The sequence below is a fragment of the Pseudorca crassidens genome, chromosome 6 (assembly GCF_039906515.1).
Source record: "Pseudorca crassidens isolate mPseCra1 chromosome 6, mPseCra1.hap1, whole genome shotgun sequence".
In the NCBI taxonomy this organism is placed as follows: domain Eukaryota; kingdom Metazoa; phylum Chordata; class Mammalia; order Artiodactyla; family Delphinidae; genus Pseudorca; species Pseudorca crassidens.
Window position 1 is genome coordinate 54,124,533 of NC_090301.1, and position 23,827 is coordinate 54,148,359.

Consider the following 23,827-nt stretch of genomic DNA (forward strand, 5'->3'; position numbering starts at 1 on the left):
AAGTAATGAACCTCAGTAAGATTTGCTCATGGAGGCAGTTTAATATTAATACATGTACAGAAAATTCATAATTATTTGTACTCTTTTGTTCTGGTTTATCACTGATGAGAAGCAAATTGTGATTTGCTAATTATGAATAACTTTCCACTGACTTACATTTCTTTCTGATTTGTATTCCTTGATTGTATATGTTTATCTTTCTCCTGAATTATAAAACTCAGCTTTAAATGGAACCACATTGGTCTTTGACATAAGCTGTCTCCAATTGCAAAACATACACATATATAATACATAAATATGATTTTGGCTACAGTAAGTAGGGCTTCTGGATAATAAACTTGTCAGGTCAAGTTACTACCCAGTAGCAGTCAGTCTGATCTGTCAACAACCTGAATAGATTTTCATGTCTTTTCAGTAAGTTGACAATATTTAATAATTATTTAAAGAATTCTGAAATGTAGGTTCCAATTAAATTTTATATAGGCTTTTATTGGAATCTAGTATTTTTTGTCTTTAAAAATGTTTTTAAGTGTTCTTAACTTTCATTTATATTCTTTTATTTTTTTTTAAGGTAGAGGAGCAATGTCAGGGCCTAAGGGAGTTTTACCAAACTGATATCCTGCGAAAGGAAGAGGGTGTTGCTGAAGCTGAGCGTCTCTCAGACTCAGTGGAGAAGCAGTGGCAGCTGTTTTTAAAGAGGAGCTTTTTAACTCAAGACCTCGGGCTCAAGTTCCTTAATTTAATAAATATGGTGAGAATAACATTAAATGAGTCACACCTTCTTCAAGGATCACTTTTCAAAGTCAGAATCATGAATTTAAAAGTTCAGTTGTCTGTTATTCAGCTGTGCTGGTTTAGGAAGGTCTTTTTAGCTCCATTCAACCTAGAATAGTCCTGAAGCCCAGCATTTATGTGCTTCTTTGCTCCTAGACCTCTTGTGAGTTTATCACATGAAGGCTAGTTTATCTATTAACAAGAAAGAGTGACTATAATCCAAATGTAACATTATTATTATTACATAGAGTCCTCAGAAGATCACCCAGAAGTTCTGAGTTATGTTGAAAGCATGCAACAAGATCCTTACAAGATTTCCAGAGGCGAAAGATAACATCTAGGATGAATCTTCATTTCAAAGAATTTCTTACAATACCAGATCTTTTCATAGCAAAGCTCCATTATATTTAGAAATGTACCCTAAACTTTGGTTGTTAAGTTATATCTGTAAAGTATCCTAGAATCGACCTCAGGCCCATATAAAGTTCTCCACAGAATTCTTGAAAGATGGTTAATCCACCTCTCCTTCAATATCTCAAGTATCTTCCTTACGAAACTGTTCATTTTATTGTTAGAAAATGCCAGCTGCTAGGAAAGTTTTTTATTTTTTAATGTTAAGTCGAATCTGTCTTCATATCTGATTCTAACCCTCTGTAGCTCCACAGGGGGAAAATGTATGCATATTTCATTTCTCTTACACACGAAAGTTTTTCAAACCTTGAAAACAGTTGCAAAACCTAATTTGAGTCTTTTCTGCAGTGAACTAGATATAAATCCTTTCTATCATTTAGGAGGTAGCTTTCTCTCTTTCTTCATCCTAATCCTTCCTCTCAGAATTTTCCATGATTTGTCAATATCATTCATAACATGTAAACAAGAAGTAAAGTACAACTTCAACACAGAGTACAAAGTGTACATCATTCTTTACTAATGAGACCTAAGGTTGTACTAGCACTTTTAGCAATAATTTCACTTTGTTGGTTCATATGAAGCCTGTGATGGAAAAACTGCAATTGCATTACATTTTTATTGCAGTTCCTGCCAGGCTAGGTCTCTCCCATTTTATATCCGTGTCGCCTATTTATCTTTTACATACAAATGTGAACCTTTATATTTATTCCTATTTTATATCACTTTCTTAGTTTTAACTCATGATTCCATCTTGTTAAACTAATTTTGAGCCTGCTATCTATTGCATTAGCCATCTCTCCTGGGTTTAATTCTGTATATTAATAAGTAAGCCTCTTGTGGCTGCAATTAGATCTTTAATAAAAGTGTCTGACGGGCAGATTGCTACCCCAATCCATTAAGTAATCAATTGGTTAACCAGTCTTTTAAACAATCGTGGACATTCCCAATAGTATTTTATTTTAACCACTTTTTCTTAAGTCTATAATGGAAGACACTGCTCGAAGGAAGGTCTGTCTACCTAGTATCCTGTCAATTGTATAATATAATTTGGCAAAAATTAGTTTGATTCCTAGTGATCATAGGGTTCTTTCCAAAGTGCTCACAATCTGCTTGATCAATGATGACTTTATTGCCCTGGTTTTCAATGTCAAGCTTACTGACAGGTAAATCACATAGGCCATCTTTTCCCCCATTTGAAAATCAGGGCATTTTCCTTTCTCTAATTTTCTGGCCCTTCTCCTATTTTCTGTAGATTTGCAAAGATGACTGACATCTGCAATTTTCTCAGTACTCTGACATGTGATGAATCTCAGTCTGGAGCCTGAATTCATTTGGAAGAGTTGGGCTCTAACTACCCTCATCTACTTTGAGCTGCAATTTCCTCTTTATCTTCATTGTTTCAAACTTTGTTGTTTAAAGACCGGTCTTCTTAAATCTATATGGAAACAAAATATGCATTAAATAATTCTAATTTATCTAATACTATCCGTATGCATCAGAGAAAATTTGCTGAGTATTTTACCTATGTTCTTATGTTATATTGGTGCTTTACTGTTAAAAAAAAATTGTTATTTTTTACTTGGAACATTTAGAACATATCTGTCTATCTATCTTTAATATTTTTACTCTTTTTAAGTATATCTTTATATCCATCTCTTCATTGTGTATTTCTCCAATTTGCACTCATAAGGGAGTTTACATATTTGGAAACTGCACTTTTTTTGTCTATCCTTTTTCTTACTAACTTCCTTTTGAGAAATTATGTTTTTCAGTTTTGGAATTTCCAGTTGGTTCTTTTTTATTAGATTTATATTGCCAGTGAAATTCTCCTTTTTTATCTTCTCTTTCTCCATCTTTCCTATACTTTCGTGACCGTATTAATCATGGGTATTTTAAAGTGTTTGTCAGCTAAGTCCAACATCTGGATCTGGAATTGTTTCTATTGTCTACTTTTTCTCTCGGTTTCCAGCTCTGTCGTCCTAGCTCGGGATGATGAGAGAATATCTATCAAATGCCAAGCATTATGTATAAAAAAATTGTAGGAGTTCCAGATGGTGTTATCTTCTTTCCTTAGGTGGGTGTTGGTTGAAGATTACTTAAGCCAATCAGGAGCTGGTGGAGTTGAGTCCGGAGTACAGTTCTGTCAATGCTCCATCTATTCTGTTGACCTTGGGCTCTCAGCGTTTGCAAGTTAGAGCTTGGGGCCTTCTCTGAGGTCTCTCTCCCTGGCAGGTCTCCAATTTGGGGAGTCTTGGGAGATAGCTGAAAAACTTCCACTCTGCTTTTCAGAGGCTTTTGCTTGGGTTTTTTAATCCACTGCCCTGTTCAGCCCCAGTATTTTGTCAATGTTCTGAGATGAAGATGAGCTGTGTGCTTGAACCCCCATCCCCACTAGTGTCTGTCAGAAGTTCTATTGTTTTCTCTGTTCCCCAGTAAAGCCTCATGATCAGCCTCCTGTCGGCATACAGAATTGGGAAATGCCCCTGACTGGGGTAGGAGAGGTGACAGGTGAGCTTACTGCTCTCAGGTTCGTCCTTCTCTGCAGTCTTGGCCTCTTTAGTTCTTTTTGCCTTCAAATAGATGCTTTCTGCATTTATTCCAGCTTTTCTAGTTGTTCTAGGCAGAAGCACTGCTCTGCCACTAGCTACTCCATCCTACCCAGAAACAGAAGTCCTTTATTACTTATTTAGAATGTTTAAGATTGTACAGTCAGATTTTCATTTAAGATCTGTAGCAGGAATCCATTCAAAATTATATTTTGTATCTTTGTCTAAATAAACTTAGGTTTCATGATATTCAAATGTCCATTTAGAGTTTTCAGCAACAGTGTGTATTTTACTACATACCTTGGTGGTCTTGTATCTTGACATTATAAACATGGCTACTTTACCCCAAGGTCCTTACCACTGTCATATGATAAATAAATTCCTCCTCACTGATGAGAATTAAGGTCCACATAATGCTTAACTTTATTGGTTCAGTGACATTCTGCGATATGAATGGTAAAGCCATTTGGTAAAGCCAGTATAACACAGTTTTTATTCTCTTCCTATCTTTGGGACCATTAGGCTTTTAAACAAGCATTGTTGCTGAAGTGTGGTAACCAGTTTGGTTACTAAGAAGAAAGAAGTCCCGCTGGCATTTCCCAGGAGTGTTCTGCTCTTGATTGGGTTGCCAAGGCTCAGATTTTCAAGCTTGAAATTAAAAAAAAATGTTTCAGTGCATCTAAAAATCATCACAATCAGAAAAACTGATTTAGGGCAGAAATCTGGCAGACATCTTGATGAAAGTGCCAATTTACTAATTTATAGTGGCAAATACCAAGAATGCTACATGGAATACTGCCTTCCAGTTATCAAGATATCTGAAAAGCAAGATGTCAGAAGACCACTCATTGTGTGTGAATCTACATGGAAAATGGATAATTTAGTGCCCTGTTTAGATTATGGCAAATTTTCCAATGACTTTATACAGAAGTAGAATGAGTAGTGTGTTTACTAACTAGACCTCAGGAAAATTATTTAATCTTTCTGAGTGGCCAAAATATTTGTTTGCCAAATGCATAATCACTCTTCTTGAATCCTGCTAGCTAGGCATCAACAGATCCTACCATAGCTCTCTTTTCTAGGCTTCATTCAGAGCATATACTCTTCCGATTGTAGTTGACATTGACATGCTGCAAATTCCAAGTTTACATTAAATTGTGTATTATATAACATTTTGATTAATATTTTCTTAATAATATGTGAAAGATACCCTATCTTTATTTATAGCATAGATAAAAATATGATTTGCTTTAGGGCCTGCTGTGGCTGTCTAATGCCTTTCATAATATGTGTGTCTTGTTCATCATAATTACAGAATACATCATTTTACTACTAGATCCCCAAATTCATAGGAGAAGTCACATTTAGCACCTGCAGGTATTTTTTCAATTAAATGACACTTTATAATGTCTACATTAATATAAAAATATAAATGTGCAATATTAATGTCATTTAAAATAATTTTAAAATAAAATGGCCTGTGATTTAAAATATCCTGTTACATATTCATGGCACTATCTTCTGACTATAATCTAAAAGGTCCCGTGACTTTTAGATACCCAGCTGTCATTGCCATTGTAGAAATCCATGTGCAATTGCTCCTTAGAAATTCAAGGATTTACTGAGAAAAGCTGGCCATCAAAGTAAAAATTGCTCTTTTGCCAAACAAATATTCTTCTGCATTTTTTTGATGTTTGACATAAAAAAAGCCTATTGTCTTACTCTCTACCTCTCTTATCCTTCTGCCTCTGATTGAATTTCGAGTAGTTTAAAATCATTGTTTAAAGGATTTCAAATCAGAGATCTAGAACATATGGAAGTTGGCAAGAGAAGTCTTGGAATTTAGATATTGTTCTTCTGGTGCACAATAGAGATACAAATATAGAGATACAGTTGGCCCTCCATATCCACTGCTTCCAAATCCCTGGATTCAACCAACCTCAGAGCTAAACATAGTACACCATCCACAGTTGGTTGAAACCTGCGGATATGGAGGGCCAACCATGGGACTTGAGCATCCACTGGTTTTGGTATCCGTGGTGAGTCCTGGAACCAGTCCCTGCCTCCCACCCTGCTGCCGTGAATACCGAGGGACAACTGTATATAGAGGTACATTTCAGTTCTCACAAAACAGAGTAACTTGAGGAACTGCTCACAAGGAAAATTTTAAATAATTGTATTGAGTTGGCCAAAAGGTTTGTTTGGTTTTTTCTGTAAGATGGCTCTAGTAGCACTTAGTTGTCTTTAACTTCATTTGAAACAATTTTGTTAGATTGTATATGACAGCTGTCATATGAGCGTCATTTAAAAAAATACTTATCAAAATTGGTGAATTTTTGTGTAGCCATTTTAATACTGAAGATGGAAAAAAAGCAACATTTTTGGCATATTATGCTTTATTATTTTAAGAAAGGTAAAAACGCAACTGAAACGCAAAAAAAGATTTGTGCAGTGTATGGAGAAGGTGCTGTGACCGATGGAACATGGCAAAAGTGCTCTGCGAAGTTTTGTGCTGGAGATTTCTCGCTGGACGCTACAACATGGTCGGGTAGACCAGTTGAAGTTGATAACGATCAAATCTAGACATTAGTTGAGAACAATCAACGTTATACCACATGTGAGATAGCCGACATGCTCAAAATATCCAAATCAAGGGTTGAAAATCATTTGCACCAACTTGGTTATGTTAATCATTTTAATGTTTGGGTTCCACATAAGTTAAGTGAAAAAAACCTTCTTGACTGTATTTCCTCATGTGATTCTCTACTTAAACCTAACAAAAACGTTCCATTTTTAAAACAAATTTTTATGGGTGATGAAAAGTGGATACTGTACAATAATGTGGAACAGGAGAGATCATGGGGCAAGTGAGATGAACCACACCAAAGGCTAGTCTTCATCCAGAAAAGGTGATGTTGTGTCTATGGTGGGATTGGAAGGGAGTCCTCTATTATGAGCTCCTTCTGGAAAACCAAATGATTAATTCCAACAAGTACTGCTCCCAATTAGACCAACTGAAAGCAGCACTTGACGAAAAACATCCAGAATTAGTCAACAGAAAACACATAATCTTCCATCAGGATAACACAAGACCACATGCCTCTTTGATGACCAGGCAAAAACTGTCACAGCTTGGCTGGGAAGTTCTGATTCATCTGCCGTATTCACCAGACATTGCACCTTCGGATTTCCATTTATTTTGGTCTTTACAAAATTCTCTTAATGGAAAAAATTTCAGTTCCCTTGAAGACTGGAAAAGGCACCTGGAACAGTTCTTTGCTCAAAAAGATAAAAAGTTTTGGGAAGACGGAATTATGAAGCTGCCTGAAAAATGGCAGAAGGTAGTGGACCAAAAGGGTGAATACGTTGTTCAATAACGTTCTTGGTGAAAATGAAAAATGTGTCTTTTAGTTTTATTTAAAAACCAAAGGGACTTTTTGGCCCACCCAATATATACAATGGGATAGTTTAGAAAGAAACACAGACCCACAACAATCTGCCCCCTCATGGTCCCTGATACTCAGATATTGACATATTCTAATGTGTGTTAAAATAAAAGGTGGAATCCACTTCAAAACTTATGCATTAAAATAATCTCAACTTCAAAATTTCTGGATCCCTATGCTCATTCAGTCACCCTTTAAGCCCGAGGAAATGAACAGATCCTAAAGGAGAGGACTCGAACACCAGTGGGGTCATGAAGAGCTCGGGAGCTGACGTCCAAGCATAGATTATGGGTTCTGAGAGCCCAGCTGTGCCTGTGCACAGACTTTTCAGCCTTGTCTTGATATCAGAACTGTGTTCTGCTTTGGCTATGATGAAGCGTTTGCCTCCTCAAATAGTTGTATGCAAAATGTTCTATTTCTTGGGAAAGAAAAGCCATTATATAATTCTTAATTTCACAGGCAAAAGCAAATGAAATATTAAATGTGAAAAATGAAGTACACATTATGGAGAACACTATGGAAAGCCAGAAAGCAGAAAGGGAAGAACTCAGCCGCCTTCGGATAGCCTGGCAACTTAAAGCCGCTGCAAGCAAGCCCGTGAAACAGCGGTGGGGAGCGTTCAAAGAGCAACTTAGAAAGGTGAGGGAACAGGCAAACGGGTAGTATTCGCCTTAAAAGGGAAGGAAATTCTGACACATGCTGCAACATGGAGGGACCTTGGAAACATGAGTGAAATCAGACGAACACAAAAGGATAAATATTGTGATTCCACTTATGTGAGGAACCTCGAGTAGTCAAATTCACAGAGACAGAAAGCAGAATAGAGGATACCAGGGGCTGAGGGGAGGGTGAAATGGGAGTTAGAGTTTAACCAATACAGAGTTTCTGTTTGGGAAGATGAGAAAGTTCTGGCGATGGATAGTGGTAGTGGCGGCACACCAGTATGAATGTACTAATGCCACTAAGTTGCACACTTAAAATGGTTCAAATGGTAAATTTTGTTATGTATATCTTACCACAATAAAAAGAGGGCCTGTGCTTTTGTTCATTGGTGGTTTAGAACCACAGGCTCACTCTAGGTAGTGAGTGCTTCCATGGTAATTGAAAAGTTTGATGACACACCATGTCATCACTGGAATGATTATGACGTAATTGCTGGTGGTATCAAAGAAAACATATGCATAACTATCTAACGTCTATTTCAGACTACTCACAACTTAAAACTTCTTCAGGAAGCACTTATGCCTGTGTCTGCACTTGACCTTGGAGGGAGTCTCCAGACCATTTTAGGTCTACAGAAAAAATGGAATGAAATGAAACCTCAGTTCCAGGTGAAGAAACAAACTGATGGCCTTGGGTGAATGAAAAAGTATTAAAAACTGTTCAGTCAATGCTCACCTAATTAATTTTTACAGTATGATGAATTACAATTTTTAAAAAACAATAGCATTGCTTGTCTAAAAATCCACTTTAAAAACACATTTTTCTTCCTGTTTAACTGCAGTGTGCTATATTTGATGATACACAAACATTTGGGCTACAAAAGGTCCTTAATATATTCTTATCTTAGATTATTTTAATTTAAATTAGTTCCTTATTAATGTATTTATCATATATATTTACTCTAATTCTTTTCCTAAGGGGTATAGACATGTTTTCGATTCAGACATCTCAAAACAAGGATGGGCAATCTCTGACACAGAGGTTCTGCTGTCCTCTGTCCCTGAAATTATCACTGTGATGTCATCACCCACTGGCACCCCAGGCTCCTACCACAATTCCAAGAATTTTGCTGTGCTCTCCCTTTCTCCCTCTCAGAGAGCCCTCAGAATGTGAGAGAAAAAACCATGAGTCATGTTCCCAGGCCCTGATTGCTAGTGCATTCCATACCCCCCACACACACCTCTTGCCATTCCTGAGCTTGACACAGCTGCCGAAAAAGTTTGCCAGTCATGTTATCCTCCTATCTGGATTCGTGTTCTTTGCTGCAGAGTTAAGATACCTGTGTTTCTGTTTGTCACTACTTTGCAAGTATTGGCTTTAAAGAAACCCCGAAACAGAAGTTTGAAGATTCCTTTAGGGAATATCTAATTTATGTTCCTTTAAGACAAAACTAATGTAATACATAACCACCACCCACTCACAAAAAGCACACACACCACTGTGGCCCACAGTGAACTCTCCTCCAAACTCTTAGAAAATTCTCCTAGCCTATCTGTTGGTTTCTTTGCTATACTCTGTATCATATGTATCTGCATTTCGTGTGTGCACATGTCCCTGCACATGAGTAAGTGTATGTGTGTAAATTCCTCTAAATCAGGAACTGTTGTCAAGTTTCTTTAGCTCTGTCACTGTGATGTGCGTATATTTGACACCCACGTACTTGATTTCAACATGAAGACCCTTACTAGGTCACTCTTCTGCAAATTATCTCCTTAGCCTAAATCATTTCCATTACTGTTATCCTTGACATAAAATCCAGCTCTGAAATTATAGCAGCTTCCTCTTTAAGCTGTGCACCAGGATCTAGATTCCTATAAGGGCTATCTGAGCAGTTCTGGGTAAAAAGAAGGTGCCTTATCCCTCCCTACAAGTGGTGGCTATTTGTGGATTCTGGGATGACTGCTTTTAATGCAGCATAGCTACTGTGCTGCTCAGCTGGTGGTTCATTTTGATCATTCTTTTATCACAGAGGACAAATAATTCCCCCAATATATTTTTATGCTTGTCTTCTTTTGGTGTTCTTATCATACCACCTGATTCTGGTTGTATTAAATATCACAGATGGTCACAGCCTCATAGAGTATCTAGAATATATTTACTTAACAGATGACCAGAATATTTGGTATGTCATAGAAATATATGACTTTCCATTTCACCACCTAACTTTGAAACACTTTTTTGTGTTTTTAAAATTTAATTAATTTAAATTAATTTTTAAAAAAAGTTCTGAGAAGATGAGGATGGAATAATGTATCCCTAGCATCATGCACAATGCCTGGATTTGCTGGGATGGGGGTGAAGCTCACAATAGTATTTGTTAACAAATAAGAGAGTGATTTGTTATTGAGATCTTCATATAGTCAGTTGTAAAGTAAAAAGCTCTCTAAAAGCTGAATTTCTTTTATTGCTTACAACTTTTTAGCAACTGAATGATGAGGCTCAATACATTATAAAAGAGTCAGAAGAGTTAAGTGGCAAAGGAGCCCCTGTGAAAGAGAAGTCTCAACAGCTGAAGGACCTAATTCACCTCCATCAAAACCAGAAAGAGAGAATCCAAGATTACGAGGAGATCCTGTATAAGATTGTCCAGTTCCACCAAGTCAGAGAAGAGGTAAGACTTATCATGGATGTTTGGAAGACTCTCAGTTTTAAACTATGAAATTAAAAATAAATGATTGTGTAATAAATAAAGGCCAGATTGCTTATTCTGATATTAGAAGCTTTCCTCAGTCTGGCCCCTGACTTTTCTCTCACTGAGCCCCATTCTGCCCGATGTTCCAGCCAAAGTGAGCTCTCCTTGGGTCCCTCAAAGATGGCGTCCACATCCCTAATTCCAAGCCTTGACTCTTGGGCTGCCATTATCTGACAGGTCCTTCTGTCTCCTCTCTACCATCTAGGCCCTGTGTCCCTCCATCCAAAAATCCACCTCCCTTGGAGTGATTTTTCTCTCTTCAAAATTCCTCGAACTCTTATTGTTTATTGCACACATCTGTCATTTTTAACATCTTGATTCTTAATTACTTTTGTTCCCCTAACTCAAGTGTAAGTTCTTTGAGGGAAGAAAACAATTTCTTTTATATCTCAAATATCAGTAGAGTGCTCAGTAAAACTTCATAGTCCTTAGCCTCTATTAACAGAAAATGGAGACTTATTGAAATCCCTTGAAAATAGCCTCTGAATTTACTGAGATCACAGGCCTCATCTTGCTAAAGTTTTAGGCTGTGAGCAAACAGTGTTTTCTTCTTTAATAGAACTGACAGAGTTAGTCCCTCAATTTTACCCTATTGACTTGCAGCATTGTAACACTTATTTGTCTATAATACTAATAATTTTAGATGGGCTTGTCAGTGTTGACCTGCTAGTTAAATATGTTATAGGAAAGAAGTTTATTTTTTAAAAAAAAGCTATCTTTGAGAAAGACAAATCCTGTATGATGTCACTTATATGTGGAATCTGAAAAATACAACAATGTAGTGAATATAACAAAAAAGAAGCAGACTTACAAATATAGAGAACTAGTGGTGACCAGTGGGGAGAGGGAAGGAGGGAGGGGCAGTACGGAGGTAGGGGATTAAGAGGTGCAAACTATTAGGTATAAAATAAGCTACAAGGTTATATTGTACAATTTAGGGAATATAGCCAATATTTCATAGTAACTATAAATGGAGTATAACATTTAAAAGTTGTGAATCACTATATTGTACACCTGCCAGTTATATAATATTGTACATCAACTATACCTCAATGTAAAAAAACCTGTCTTCATAAAAATACGAAGGTTAATTGTTAATGGCTTAAATTCCAGCTGGGACGACTCTTCAGATCAAGAGAACTGGAGTTTCTACAACAGCCAAAGGAAATGGTTGATGCTCACGATGCCCAGGTTCTCCTCAGTCGCTCTCGGGAAAAGCAGGCACACATAGACCATCTCCATAAACTGGCTCTTTCCTTGGGGGTGGACATCATCTCGTCAGTTCAGCGGCCTGTAAGCAACTTAGAACACCACCATTTATACCTAATATACCTCTCAGTTGGCCTGTAATATGAAAGAAACCAGGCACATTGCCTGGTATACGTTAAATTAAAAAATACTTTAAACCATTGGGCTACTTATTTGTGGTAAGTTTCTACCACATCCAGAGAAAAACATTTTAAGGAGAAAAATCTGATTTTAAAAGCCTTGTTTGATACATCTATTCTCATGCTAATTTTTTAAAAATCATAGAGGTGTGCCATCTATAATGGCAGTTAGTTTTTCACATTGGAAATATGCCTAATGCAATTAAGGGACTCAACTTTTAATTTTATTTAACTTTAATTAATTTACATTTAAAACTGATACCCCAAATTGTAAAACTTTTAAGTATATTGGGAACAATTTGGGTATGTGAGTCTCCTAAACTCTATGAGATTTAAGTGCCGATCAAGTATTTCTGATAGAAATTTAGCAACAATTGAGATATGCTCTAAGTGTGAGATACAGACTTGATTTCAAAGACTTAATATGAAAAAAACCTTATTAATGTTTTTTAATATTTGGTTACATGTTGGGTATGTGTTCGGTTAAACAAACTCTATTATGAAAATTAATTTCCACTGTTTCTTTTTTACTTTTTAATATGGCTACTAAGAAATTTAAAATTATTTATGTGGCTCAGTTGTATTTCTGTTGGACAATGCTGCGTTAGCACGTCAGATCCAAAAGGTAGCCGAGAGATCGTTAGGCCCAGGGCCCTCATTTTATAGGTGAAGAGTCTTATCCCAGAGAAGCTTCTTTATCCATAAAACCCCAGGGTAGAAAAGCTCAAGAACCCTGGCTCCACCCAGGGATCTGGGCACTCATCACTGGATCTGCTTTATTCCACTGGACTGACCTTACCAAAGGAGCCTAAAACAGATGGAAATAATTCCCGATTAAATTCTCCTAAATAACACATTGGGCTCTGATTTTAAAAAAACTCCTTCTCCAAATTCTTAATTTGAGGGAAGAAAAGATTATGTTAATTCTATCCAGTATGTATAACATTAATAAAAATCGTAATGGCTGATTTTATTTCAAAGTTCATTTAAGATATCCACTAAACTATATGGAATTCAATGGATCTAAAGTATTTTCTTAACTGAAAGACACAAATACAAAATATCTGTCTCTGTTATAACAGAATGTTTTTCCCAGGAAGGACTTTTCTTTTTAAAGAGTTTTGTTTTATTAGTAAATTTATTTTAAAAAGAAAAAAAACAAGTAAGACGTCTCACTTTGCACAAATAATGTAAATTGTTCTCCAGTCCGCATCTGGCCTTGGCCTCCGCAGCCCTCTGCGTTGAGTAGAGGTTGGAGCACTTGCATAATAAACCTGAGGTTACGCTCAAGTTGACAGGAAAATTATAGTGCAGACGCCAAATGTTTCTAATGCATATTTTATGCCTTTTGAAGTAAAAATTATACCTTATAATGAATAGTGTCTCTGAGGCGTTGGGTGTGGTGAGCAAATCTTCAAAACTGAAGTTTCAAGACTGGAAATGTAAGGGTTTGTCTTTCCCAACATCGGGTGTTGGGTGTCTGGCTTCTTTCTGAAATCATTATATTCAAAGAAGCTTAAGGTGAAATAAATCAGGATGTCATATTTTTTGATGTCATTTATGAGTTTCACAATGCAGGTAAATAGCATGTTGTTCTCATTTCTGTTTTGCCAGTTCCCTTCGTCACTTCCCCTTCTCTTTCATTTTTAGAACTGCTCTAATGTTTCTGCAAAGCACCTGCAGCAGCAGCTGGACATCCTTGAGGGGGACAGTCTGAACTGGCGTGCCCAGGCTGAAGACCACGAGCGGGCCCTGACCCACAGCCTGGAGTTCTGTACTGCAAGGGATGAGATGAGCGAGGTGAGAACGCACACACACACACACGCACATGCACACGCGCACACACGCACAGTGAATCAGGAGACTTTCTTTTTACCCTTGACCTTTAATCTGCCAAGCAATGGCCTCAGGGCTCAGAAAGATTGAGTGAACTTTAAGCTCCCAAACTTTTTGAGGTCAGTATATTGTCAACACATGGAAGAACCTAGAATGTAGCATTAGGGTTTATTGTTTGCTCCTCCCCAACCCACCCCAAACCCTCACAGCAGTTGTTTTGCTTGAGTGGATACACATCATCAGTGCAGAGCGATAGCATCCCGGTTCAGCCAGCTCCCGTCTGCGGAGATGCTATTTAAGTACCATTGACTCATGATGAAGCGGGTGCTAAGGGGAGCAGGCTTGTTGCTTCAGAGGCTACAAAGTATTATCACCAAAGTCAAGTGGCTGGTTTCATATTTACTCAAACTGAGTGACTTCTCTGGCAAAACAACGCCTAGACTCCATGCCCCCTCCTCCATACACAGTTAATTCCACCTCCTCTTCCTCAATTCTACCCAACCCCCAACCCCCAGACACATGCTGAACTTGAGCCACATCCTCCCAGGGTAAACTTTCCATCTAAAGGTTTACTTGTTCTAGGAGAAAAATATAGCTTAGCGAGGGTCCTGGTTCCTTACTGGAACTGACAGCAGAACAAAAGGTACCACAATTCCAGATTTATCTCTGTTTAGAGCAAGACGTTTCTAAGTTCATTAATCACAAACCCATTAGGAAAGTGAGCGGAGGGAAAAAGATGTGGTGAACCTTCTTGATTTTTCTGTTTATGCCCTCTTTACACAATTTAGGACCAGTGAGTATCAAATATTATCAAACAACATTAGAGCATGGACTTAGGTATGAGTAACTAAACTTAGCAAGTGGTCTAGCCCTTCCATAGCCCACAGAGAAGTGCAGGAAAGGAGCATGGCTGGAAGGAAAGCAAGAGGGCGTGAGCAGGAGGGGCCGCTTGGATCCCATTCAGTGGGAGGGAAACAGGAAGCAGCATCATGGAGGGTTTTCAGTTGAGTGTGCCACAGGACTGTAGAGTTTCTGCTCTGAGTCTGTGTTTCAGGAGTCACTGTGGGCGAGACACTCATTAATTCGCTCAGTGTTAAACCCCTAGTGTAGTCTGCCCTCTGTGTAGTAGAACGGCCTCTTCTGGGTCCTGTACTGCAGTTAGCACCACTTCAGCCAGATCACTTTAAGGAAAACAATCTTAATTCTCCTCAGGCTATAAAATTTAGATTCACAGCCATGGAAATAATTTTTTTTACTATCTTTCCCCAAAGTTGTTTTCTTTCTTCTTTTTCTTCCTCTTCTTCCTTTTCTTTTGCTGAAGATCTCTCTCTCTGCTGTGATGTTCAACCATATTTTACTGAAAGCACAAGAGAGCAGTCTAAGGGCTATTCCCAGCTGCCTATGGCTCACTTTCCCTCTTCCTGAAGCATGGTGGCCTTTATGGAGGTGGGTCTCCCTGTTTAGGCCCTTTCCACAGTGGTTCTGTTTACAGGGCTGCCTCGTGATGAGCCTTTGCTGGGAGCCAGCCTGGCCCTCCCAGTCAAAGTAGGGACACAGCAGGATTGTCTGTACTGTAACAGGAACCAGAAACCAGATACGTGCAGCTTTGATATAGGAGTCAAACATCACTTTAACATGATCTTAAGTATTAAGAGAGTGATTCTTCCCATTTGCTTCTACTTCAAACCCAACTAATGTTTGATATAAGTCAGAGTTTCATATTCAAAGGATCTTTGAAAACCTTTGGCCCTTTTCCCTTTTCCTTCCTCGTAGAGATATACAAGGCATGTCACAGTGTATCATGCACAGCCTGGATTTTCCAACTACAAGCTTAATGGGAAGATAATCCAAAGGAATATTTTCAGTGCCCGTTAATAAAATAAAGAGATGTGTGGTCTAGTTTGTATTGTGACTGTCAGAGCCAGATTCTAAGTTGTGATAATATTTGATATTTTAATTGTTATTATCATTATTAGTATTTGGTATGAGTGCTTAAAAATTATGTAAAATTAAAAGCTGCATGTTACACTAATTTTTTTTGTATAAAAAAATAAAGTCAGATAGCCCACCAGGGAACTAGACGAAGCATAGCATTCGATTTGTTCAGTTGATTTTGAAATGCATTATTTTGCATCCAGTGCATTTAAAGTGCTTCTTGGAAGTTCACTGATCTGAGCTGAAATTGGCTTTGGAGGACTTTCATTTTCCAGATGAGGAAACTGAGGAGTATACAGTTTTCACTTGAGCAGTGTGCTTCAGGACTGTGGGGTTTCAGGGAGTCAGCTCTGGGCCAGAGGCTCATTTATTGGGGACCAACTTTTACTGGGCACCAGCTTGTCACCTGCTAAACTCAGAGTTCACCATTCAGGTAATGTTTGAACCCATTCAACCACTGTATGGTCTGATGTTAATGTATCCTTTTACTATGCTTTCTTCTTCTATCTTTGTTTTCTCGAATACTCGTTACAAGCTCTTTGTATGATCTGATATAATAGCACAGTTCATTTGGTTATTTCAACTAAAATTACTTTATTGCATGGTTTTAAGTGCACTAAAGGCCCTTAGAAAAGGACTCAGGAGTTCCCTCGTGGTCCAGTGGTTAGGACTCAGGGCTTTCACTGCTGTTACCTGGGTTTAATCCCTGGCTGGGGAACTAAGATCCCACAAGCCGCGCGGCAAAAAATAACAGAAAAAAAAAAAAAAAAAAAGAAAAGGACTCAGTATCTCAAGATAAAATAAAGTGAGGTATTCTAAATGTGATTTTTTTTTTTAATGTGATGTGATATTCCTTAACGACAAAGAACCATGGTTTTGTGCCTTGATTCTCTTTGGGTAAAATATTATTATTTTCTAATTTTATATACTATATAAGCCATAGTTAGTTAATTGTAAAAACTCATTTTCTCCATGTGTACTAGAAAACACACCCTTCAGACTGCCAGATTTTGTGGAGTTTTTTCCCACTCATTTCACACAAAGATATATTTGTATGCATGAATGTTGAATCTCACTGTACATTTTCTTGCCTGGCAATATAAATAAGCTTTTAATACACAAAGCATTATAGATATTCTCTGCCATATTACATGACAGAACAACATCAGTTCCTTATGCTTTACATGTCTTCTTTAGAAATGTAATAAGTTAATATCGAGCATGTTTTCTTCCTGCAACCTGACCAAAAAAATTACCTTTACATTTACATGATGTTAATGGAAATTTGTCACTGGAGCCTCATTATGGATCATGAACAATTAGTTTGATGAAAAGTATAGTAATGGGGCTTCCCTGGTGGCGCAGTGGTTGGGAGTCCGCCTGCCGATGCAGTGGACACGGGTTCGTGCCCCGGTCCAGGGGGATCCCACATACCGCGGAGCGGCTGGGCCTGTGAGCCATGGCCGCTGAGCCTGCGCATCTGGAGCCTGTGCTCCGCAGCGGGAGAGGCCACAACAGTGAGAGGCCTGCGTACCACAAAAAAAAAAAAAGTGTAGTAATGAGAGAATTGGGTTGCTATTCATTTTTCCAAAATAAATTTTGCAAATGGAGCTTTCATATAATTATATTACTTCAGCCTGAAATTTCTACACTGTAGCAACATCTTACCCATCAGGAAGGAAACAGAAATATGTATGTATGTGTATGTGTGTATATATATATATATATATATTCCATATGTCAGAGTCTCTTGTTCTAGTCACACAGATTCTTTTGTTCTTTTGTCAATTTGGATAAAACGGTCATCTAAGTTCCAGGGAGATAAGGCAGATTAGCAGCAATAAATTATTGTAGAATAGGGGAATGCTGCTGCCTTAGACAAATACACAACCAATAACATTAAACCTCCTGATATTGTATACTGCTTTGCTATTGACAAAATGACTGTGGACAACCACCATCTGGTAAGAAAGGAAGCAGAAAAAGAGGGTATAGATGAGGCAGCACTATGGTATAGTACAGATAATTACTATTTTCCAAATTGATGACCTTAATTCATCATTTTACGAAAAAAACTAAATTATCATCATTCAGCAAATATGACTACTGTGTGCCAGGCCATAAGAACAGGAAAGTCCTCAGGAAACTAAGAGTCTAGGCAACTTAAAGCCCAAGGGACTTCACAGTCACAACTGCTCATTACCAGGCCCCACTGTGAGTCTGTTTCGTTGGTATATGTAAGAGGATGGGAAAGATTATAATTTGTTCTGAAAATGTCCATCCCATAGGGTTAGAATCTGTTAGAAGTTTTGTGTTTAACATCTGCAAAATGACTCTTCTTACTGAAGAAGATAGAAAGCTAAAGTTTAAAATCGTGGTTATCATGTCCAGAAAATAAAATGTAAATATATTATGAACAAACAAAACTTGCAGAGTGGATAAAATAGCCGTTACTGAGATATGCTGCCACCTGCAATTTAAAATGGAGCAATTGTCTTCTCCTTCCAAGCAGCCCTATTTCCTGCTTCTACAAGACTGATGGTAAGCACAGGAAGACAGCCGTGTTGTTGCTGGACAGATGGAGGCCCAAAAAGTCTTGTCCCAAAGTCTCTCCAGCACTAAGCCTAAATATTCTACTGTTAATAATTGTAGCAAATCATTCAGGTTAAGTTATGAGTCTTTGGGTCCCTTCATTTCAAATACAGGCATCCCTGGGAAGTGATGGCATTGCAGCCTTCTTTCTGTTACTGAAAATGAGAATCAGAAAGCTTTTTTTTTTCTGGAGTAGGCAAAATGGTGGGCAAGAAATTAAGCTCGTGAAATGGACATTAAGAGAAATGGACTATTTGTTTTGTATTTTTGCTTCTGGACAATTGTGTGCCATAGTTCTAAGAAAAGCTCTTGTTTTAAATACATTTTCTTAGTTTTAAAATGTCTCATGTCCCTCACGTAAATTGGCCTTGCCAGCAACAGACTCACAGATAATACATTCTTGTGCCAAAGTTGCCTCAACCAGCTTCCTCAAGACTAAAAATAGCAAGCCAGCCTCCTTGTTGTCCATCTTGTTCCCTTCTGCTTCTTCTCTAAGAGGTTTTTGTTTATGCCTAACCCTGAGAGAGGCTTACTGCTCCCTGGGAAATTTGGTGAAGATGCTCATTATGCTAGTTTCAAAAGAACTGCAGTTTTAAAGTCTTAATGATTTTTTTTCTAATTATAGTTGTATTAAATTAGTCCGCTTCTTCCACAGCAAACATGTAGGAGCTGAACATATGGAAAGATAGGAAAATTGCACTGTTCATTTGAAAAAATATCTTTCTCCTGATTATCTTAAGACTTTCAGAAATTTTATCAGTATGAATTAAAACAACATTTAAAGATTTCGAATAGGGTAAACTTTTTCTTGCCCCAAGCTTTGGGTGTTTTTTCCTGCTTCTGTGCTCCAGTTGAGCAGTTGTCTTGGCCATCTACACCATTCCCCATTGTTGACAAGCTAACTAAAGTTAGAAACAGCTGCGTGAACAATGATACCACAGCCGAGCAACCATGGCACTCAGTTCCCTTAAAAATATGATCACAAGTTATGTGGAGATTAGATGGGAAGTTAAGTTTTCGTATTGGAATGTGCAGGTAAGAAACTTAGGCATGGCTGGATGTTTTCTGAAAATCTGATTGCTGAAGGTAGTTCACGCTTGCTGCCTTCCTCTTGTATCTGCATAGTCCTCAATTTGAGCTGGGAAAGGTACAGGATTTAAAATAGATTTCCAGTGGGACCAAAAGAGAAAAGTGCCAGCAACTTGTCAAAGGAGCTCATGTGTCAGAAAGAAACTGATCCCATTTCACATACCCATATCGCCTGAACATCTTTGGCTTTATAAATCATCGTCAGTGGAAGTGCATACATTCTGAGGCAAACAGAAATAAATTTGTACTCATCATTTATCAGTCTTAAATTTCTTAATCCAAAGTAGATTTTAAATGTCATGTCTTAGAATTAAAGTGTTAAGGCTCAGCCTTTCTTCATTTATCATATAGTTTTCAAATAGATGTTGATTTTTTCCCACTTAAACAAGCGGGTGTAACCCAGTGGTTATCTGGTTGATGACAGAGCCCCTCTTCCTTTCTTTAGACTGAAGTTTATAATATATGTCATGTTACAGTAAGGGGGAAAAAAGAATATAAAATTTTATTTTCCAGTGGATACATGTTAGTGACTGGACGTATTTTTTCCTTTCATTTTATTTTACTTTATTTTTATTAAAAATAAAAATTGTATTTTTAGCTGTAGTAAAAGACACATAACATAAAATTTACTATCTTAACCATTTTAAGAGTACAGTTAAGTGATATAATGTACGTTCACAGTGTTGCACTACTATCACCACTATTCATTTCCAGAACTTTTTCACCATCCCAAACAGAAACTCTGTACTCATTACAATAACTCCCTATTGAGGACATGTTTTTTAATACAAAAATCTCTGGTTTCCTCAGATGTGGTAGTTATTGCACCTATTGTTGCAGATTATGACTTCAAGGGAAAAAAGTTCCTGCCAAAGTTTTATGTGATTAAGGAGGAAGTCTGTATCTTAATCCCATAAAATCAACTTCATTTGTCCTTTCCCACTAATAACAAATACATACATATTAAAACAACAAATGTCAAAAAATTTAAATATTGTTTATTTCGTAAATATACCAACTGAATATTATCTTTTAAATATTTTTCTGAGTTCTAACAGAGAAATCATTTTCAAATTTTGAAGTTACAGTTCTTTCCACTCCTTTATAATATTACTGATTTATCAATTTAAATATTTTACATGGTCTCTGTGCTTATAATGTAAAGCTAATGCTCAGCTATTTCATTTACCATATAAAATAAACAACACTGATGATGAAGTATAGTTGTGGCAAATGCAAAAATTGCATCAGTATAATAATTTCCATGTATGCAAATAGGCTAGGGCTTTATAGATTGTTGTCTTCAGAAAATGTTAAAGATAAGGTCACGGTTCTGTTTTTACAATATGCAGAATTTGAAATAAGCATTTTGAGAAAGCAAGCATTTTCTGGGGCAAGTATGTTTTTCTGCATTATAAGTTTAAAATCCAGCATGGGCCCAGCCTTTATTCCCTCCCAAATAATTTACTTGCTGTCATTGAAAACAATTTTAATGTCTTCCTGACTTTTCTTGTCATAGCTCAAATTTATCAACCATGACGTTGTTTATTCTTGGCTGTTAAATGCTTCCATATAATCTGAGACGGTTTATATTTTCTCTGTACTTCTGTTTGCTGATAATATAGAGTGAATTGCCTGTTAATATGTTTATCCTTCTTGAATCTGGAGAAGGGCACAGAAAGCGTTGTTGTTAATGGAACTAGACTGCTTAGAATTTTGGCTCACTGGTAAAGTTGGACTGTTTATTCTTAAGAAAGTCATCATCTATGCCCCGTTTTCAGCGTATAGCCATACACTCTGTTTATATACAAGTTAGCATTGCCACCACAGGCAACAACTGTCACCTTACATTCCATTTTTTAAGGACCTCTGAAGTTAATGGCTTATATCTAAGAAGTAAATCTCTTCTGGAAACTGCCCATGAAAAATAATTTTTAATTGGATTTGGACAAATACAGTCCTTTTCCTACTGACTGTCATACTGGGTCTCCTCTTCCACCCCACTAATGTCCTCGTTGGTCTAAATGTCAACACTCCATTGACCTCTGCAACATGGACAGCTCCTTGGAGGCTTAATAAATTTATTCATGATGGCTATAAGAGCATTGGAATATGGAACAAATATTAGCACACAGAGAACAGAATGAGTTGTAAAGTGATGTCAAATAAATAAATACAAATAAGAAAATTAGTTGCTTAAAATCTATCGTATGTTAAAAACTTTCTTGTTTGAAGGTCAAAGGATGTTCCGTAACTGTAATCCTAATTATAAATTACAAATCAAAAAATACTAAGAACAATTTATAATTACCTATATTTGGGGGATATATTTAAATTCACATTATATATTCACTTAGCAGACCTGTCTTCTACTGAAAATCACTCTGGATACATTTCGAAGGTTATGAATATTTTGAAGTATAGCTTTCTAGATTTATTTCAAGTGAATATTAGTGTTCTCATTTTAAGGAAATCACCTGTTTCTTTTTATTGAACTGCAGCTCAAAGAGTCATTCAAAGACATCAAAAAGAAATTCAATAATTTGAAGTTTAATTACACTAAGAAAAATGAAAAAGCTCGAAATCTAAAAGCTCTGAAATATCAAATTCAACAAGTAGATATGTATGCTGAAAAATTACAGGTAATGAGAAAGTACGTGTGTGTGTGCGTGCTACTGCAATTATTGCAAAATTATTTTGCATTTCAATTCTAGATGCCTAACCCCTGGGCTTTTTTATAGCATTAGGACTGAAAAGATCATCCTTAATTTTTATAACAATTGGGTACTTCATGTAAAATACATAATTAATTGATTTATCTCTTGAAGCAGCTCCAAAATGATTTCTGCCAAATCTACCCAGCCTCTCCCCTTCCTCTCTCTCTCTCTCTCTCTCTCTCTCTCTCACACACACACACACACACACACACACACACACATATCCCCCTCTTGTATACCCCTCTTTCTTTCCTTGTACCCACCTATGTCAGGACCTTCCTCCCCTGTTCCTGCAGCCCCTTGTCACTTATACTGGCTAGATTATTTGAGTGCCTTTCTCGGGAGACAGTGAGCTAACTGAGGACAATAAAATATTTGATTTTATGATCACTGTCTTTTTTTAAATCATTAGTAGCATTCTCAAACTATGGTATAGATCCTGATATGCAGTAAATTTTCTCTATGTTCGCTGCTGAATCAATAAACTATCTGAAACAAAACCTATTCTTTCCAAAATGCGTTTTAATAATTATGATTTTCACATATTAAATGGAGGAAGCTACAAAAGTTTTTCCCACAATATTTAATCACTAACTAGCCTCATAAATAAAAATTGAATGTCCTTAAATTTTTTTTTTTTTTTTTTGCACAGGCTTTGAAAAGGAAAATGGGAAAAGTTGAGAATAAGACTTTTTTCTTAAATTATCCAAATAATAAAGTGAATGTCCTTTTGGAAGCCATGAGGGATTTGCAGAAATATGTGGATGAGTTTGACAAAGTTGTGACAGATTTCAGGAAGAATTTGGACCTGACTGAGCATCTCCAGGAGTTGATAGAAGAGGTATCCTCTTCTTGTTGTAATGTTATCTGTGTTGTAATGTTGTTTTAAAAAATTAGCTGCTTTAAAACAATGCTGCATTGGCTATTATTGTCATTAAATTCATGCATCATGACTCTTCATGATTATATCCTTAGGCTAATTTCCTAAAGCAGAATTGCTGGACCAAAGGGGATGCATGTTATAAGGTTCTGATTGTATTGTCCAATTGCTCTTCGGAAAGATTTTACTAATTTACTCTTTTTACCAGCAACATATGAGACTTTCTCATTTCTCCATAACCACATCAACTCAAGATATGTTTAACCATTATGGAATTATGTTCACTGCTGGATATCTGCTAAAACACTCAAAAATGACATTTATTTCACAGAATTTGAAAATGTTTAGAGAGAAAGGTGATACTTGGATTTTTCAGGTACAAAAATTGTTATTGATATTATTTCGTTTTTGTCAAGAGGATAAATGGCAAAGTATACACAGATTACATGAAATGTAGCAAGTTGGTTATTATTGGCATACTTCATAGTGAAGAAGCTCTACACTTGAAGTTATTGAGCGTTCTTTGTAATCCATTATTCTGAGATACAAAATGTCTCTCCCACTAACGCAATAGAGCTTTTAGATGTAACACCACATTAAGGAGGATTGAAATGATCATTCTTCTATACTGATGTATAGGTTCACTGTACTTCTGTGGCACTTATTTAAAGCCAGCTCCTAACAGAGTCATGTGTTTCTATTTCTCACTCAGCATAAGTGTTTCTAGCCTTGGTCAGACACTTCTTCCATCACAGTTATTTATTTTCAGTGAGAAACTCAATTCTCCACTGTCCTTTG

General features: G+C 36.9%; 1 protein-coding gene across 3 annotated transcripts in view; it reads left to right on the top strand.

Moving 5' to 3' along the window:
• CCDC141 (coiled-coil domain containing 141) overlaps nt 1-23,827 on the top strand; it is a 223,846-nt gene that overhangs the window by 162,885 nt on the left and 37,134 nt on the right. For all 3 annotated transcript variants that reach the window (XM_067741357.1, XM_067741358.1, XM_067741356.1), the window contains exons 15-22: nt 572-751; nt 7,637-7,816; nt 8,383-8,508; nt 10,323-10,511; nt 11,706-11,885; nt 13,631-13,780; nt 21,934-22,074; nt 22,802-22,990. In XM_067741357.1, coding sequence (XP_067597458.1) covers nt 572-751; nt 7,637-7,816; nt 8,383-8,508; nt 10,323-10,511; nt 11,706-11,885; nt 13,631-13,780; nt 21,934-22,074; nt 22,802-22,990 — 1,335 coding nt within the window. The remainder of the gene's footprint in view (nt 1-571; nt 752-7,636; nt 7,817-8,382; nt 8,509-10,322; nt 10,512-11,705; nt 11,886-13,630; nt 13,781-21,933; nt 22,075-22,801; nt 22,991-23,827) is intronic.